This window comes from Barbatula barbatula (genome assembly GCF_947034865.1).
Source record: "Barbatula barbatula genome assembly, chromosome: 4".
NCBI classification, from domain to species: Eukaryota; Metazoa; Chordata; class Actinopteri; order Cypriniformes; family Nemacheilidae; genus Barbatula; species Barbatula barbatula.
In genome coordinates, this window is record NC_136768.1 from 24,456,724 (window position 1) to 24,460,692 (window position 3,969).

The 3,969-nt window shown below is 29.1% G+C and overlaps 1 protein-coding gene across 5 annotated transcripts in view; it reads right to left on the minus strand.

Moving 5' to 3' along the window:
• Window positions 1–1,715: 1,715 nt before the first annotated feature.
• LOC306892996 (protein mono-ADP-ribosyltransferase PARP11-like) overlaps window positions 1,716–3,969 on the minus strand; it is a 3,495-nt gene continuing 1,241 nt past the window's right edge. For 4 of the 5 annotated variants that reach the window (XM_079454428.1, XM_079454426.1, XM_079454427.1 and 1 more), the window contains 3 exons: window positions 3,930–3,969; window positions 3,525–3,676; window positions 1,780–2,540 (listed from right to left, as the gene is read on the minus strand). The exon at window positions 3,930–3,969 is cut by the window's right edge. In XM_079454428.1, the coding sequence (XP_079310554.1) occupies window positions 2,224–2,540; window positions 3,525–3,676; window positions 3,930–3,969 (509 nt within the window). In that variant the 3' untranslated portion in view covers window positions 1,780–2,223. Of the gene's footprint in view, window positions 2,541–3,524; window positions 3,677–3,929 lie in introns of all 5 variants that reach the window. The other variant, XM_079454429.1, reaches the window with a different exon arrangement.

The window sequence follows — 3,969 nt, forward strand, 5'->3', positions numbered from 1 at the left end:
ACTAAAATGAAGATAAATCTTTCTGATGCTCTTTTATATGATAAATATTAATATTAATAATATAAACTAATATAAAGATAAATCTTTCTGATGCTGTTTTATACGATAAATATTAATATTAATAATATAAACTAATATAAAGATAAATCTTTCTGATGTTCTTTTATACGATAAATATGAATATTAATAATATAAACTAATATAAAGATAAATCTTTCTTATGTTCTTTCATATGATAAATATTAATATTAATAATAGAACTAAAATAAAGATAAATCTTTCTTATGCTCTTTTATACGATAAATATTAACATTAATAATATAATCTAATATAAAGATAAATCTTTCTTATGCTCTTTTATACGATAAATATTAACATTAATAATATAAACTAATATAAAGATAAATCTTTCTTATGTTCTTTTATACGATAAATATTAATATTAATAATTGACTAAAATAAAGATAAATCTTTCTGATGCTCTTTTATACCACAAATATTAATATTAATAAAATAAACTTATATAAAGATAAATCTTTCTAATGTTCTTTTATATGATAAATATGAATATTAATAATATAAACTAATATAAAGATAAATCTTTCTCATGTTCTTTAATATGATAAATATTAATATTAATAATATAAACTAAAATAAAGATAAATCTTTCTTATGCTCTTTTATACGATAAATATTAATATTAATAATATAAACTAATATAAAGATAAATCTTTCTGATGTTCTTTTATACGATAAATATGAATATGAATAATATAAACTAATATAAAGATAAATCTTTCTTATGTTCTTTTATATGATAAATATTAATATTAATAATATAAACTAAAATAAAGATAAATCTTTCTTATGTTCTTTTATACGATAAATATAAATATTAATAATATAAACTAATATACCGATAAATCTTTCTGATGCTCTTTTATACGATAAATATTAACATTAATAATATAAACTAATATAAAGATAAATCTTTCTGATGCTCTTTTATACGATAAATATTAATATTAATAATATAAACTAATATAAAGATAAATCTTTCTGATGCTGTTTTATACGATAAATATTAATATTAATAATATAAACTAATATAAAGATAAATCTTTCTTATGTTCTTTTATACGATAAATATTAACATTAATAATATAAACTAATATAAAGATAAATCTTTCTGATGCTCTTTTATACGATAAATATTAACATTAATAATATAAACTAATATAAAGATAAATCTTTCTTATGTTCTTTTATACGATAAATATTAATATTAATAATTGACTAAAATAAAGATAAATCTTTCTGATGCTCTTTTATATGATAAATATTAATATTAATAATATAAACTAATATAAAGATAAATCTTTCTTGTGTTCTTTTATACGATAAATATTAATATTAATAATTGACTAAAATAAAGATAAATCTTTCTGATGCTCTTTTATACGATAAATATTAATATTAATAATATAAACTAATATAAAGATAAATCTTTCTGATGCTCTTTTATACGATAAATATTAATATTAATAATATAAACTAATATAAAGGTTAGTTTTTTAAAAGGAAAAGGAATTGGGCATTTTGGCAAGGAAAATATTTGATCAATGATAAAAATGATATCCTGTCACAGTCTGACCTTATGCTTGGTGTTATTACGGTTTGCTGATAAATTTGGCTGTTCTGCTTGTATTATTCTACACTTAATTTCATGGCATCGGCCTGTATATGCACGGATAAACACGGTTGAAGTGTCCGGAAAATCATTTAAATAAATGGTCTTTTTAGTTGATCCTTTCAATATATGCACTTTTAGTTACATTTATTGCATGTTTTTTAACAACTGGCCATAAACACAACTTTCTTTTGTGGACATACAGTATCCTGGAGCTTATATACATAACATGAGGTAGATTATGAAAAAGAGTTACAACGGTTTTTCCATTGTACCATAGTAATTCACACAGCACTTGAGTTTCCCCAAGGCAGGACTCCATTACATTCAAAGAGTAACTGACCATCAAAGCAAGAAGAAATGGTGACTACAGATTTTTTGTCCACATTTACATATTTACATTTAATACAATGTCGTCTAGGCCCCCAAAGGCACTTTCAAAGAATCTGTAACTTTTACAACTGTGAAAATAAGTGTCCAAGTTTTTAAGAATGGAAAAAAGTCAGTCAGGTTTTTTCTGGTGCTTGTTATCTTCAGTAGAATTCAATAATGTACTCTGGATAGATCTGGTTGCTGTCAAATATGACAAAGATCTTGGGGTTCATCATGTCATCCACACAGCTGTCAAAGAAGTTGGCAATGCTCGTGTCCTTAGAAGGCGGTCTGCAGTACTGCGGGTGACCCACTGTGTATTCCCCAACCAGAACCCTTGCCAGGAACATACACCTGTATGGTGGCTCATTCTGGAAAATGGGGGGTGCTAGACCATGTCTCTGTAGGATAAAGTTATGCTTGCTAGTCGAATGGCAAAACTTGCTGGAATACTTCGCATCACGAGCGAAATAGCTTCCTGTGGGCAAATATATGTAATGGATGCAAATTAAAATATGTTTGTTTAATGACACTAATGGCAAAATTAAACATCTTCGTTTTTAATAAAAATCAATTGACTATTGTTTCAAACATTTAATGTTCAGCGTAAACACACGTTCAAACTTATGTTACATATGTTCACATAAAAAACAAATATCAACCAAAAAATGTATATACATTTAGGTTATAAATTGATTTGCATTTCAGTCAGTGAAATAAGTATTTAATCATAGATTGATTATGCGCCTATACGGACCACAGATTAGTCCTGTCACTTTAAGAAAGTACTCCTAAGTCAGCTTGTTATGTATATAAAAGATGCCTGCCAACAGAATCGGTCTCTTCCGATTCAACCTCTGCACCACCACGGTCAAGACCATATACGGTTCAAAGGATGTGAGGGACAAGATTGTAGAGCTGCAGAAACCTTGAATAGGCTACAGACAGAAGCTTGGTGAGAAGGAGACAACTGGGACGGAGGAGGACTGGGACAACTGAGGGACGGGCCCATGTACCGTAAAATCTTAGACGAGAACCTCCTCCCCTTCACTAGATCACGAAGATGGGTCGTGGATGTGCCTTTAACATGACAAAGACCCAAAACATATCGCCAAGACGACCAAAGAGTGGCTTGAGGAGAAGCGCATTTAAAATGTCCTAGCCAGTCTCCAGACCCTGGTCCTATAGAAAATCTGCGAAGGAGGCTAAAACTCTAAAGTTTCTTGGGTGTCGCTCAACAAATTGAAGATTCACGGAGGAGTGGACTCAAATGTAATCTGACACATTTACCCAACTATCAGAAATGTCTGACCACGGGCTTGCCAACAAGGGTTTCTCCAGTAAGTAAAAAGTAATGTTTTGCCCGGGGATCAAATACTTATTTAACTGACTGAAATGCGAATCAAGTTATAACCTTTATATAACAGATTATAACAGTAGCGGAATGACATCGTGACCCTACCTTTGCCATAGACGTCCCCATTGCTTCCCGTGAGACGCCAGTCAAAGTTGTATGTACATATGGCGTGTATATTGCTGTGTCCTGTTCCGTGAAAAAGCATCTTTTCTTCAATGTCTACGACACGCTTGACCTTTCTGAGCTGGGCCTTCTTCCTGTAACGTTTGTTGACATTTATTTGTTAAACAATGCTTTTATACAAATGTGAAACACAAACATATAGTAAATTGTTACCCAACCATAATAAAGGAAATAAAAAATGATCTTACTTCTCAAGCAATAGCCTACTTTTAAATGATTATTCGTGTCTATTCGTTTATTTTGCAATGTAACAAACGGTATAATGTACAATCAGTCTGTCATTGTAATGGATGTATTACAAGATACTACTTTTGAAGAATTACAAACCTGCAGAAAAACTCCCACAGGTCCAGGTTCTGTATTCTCT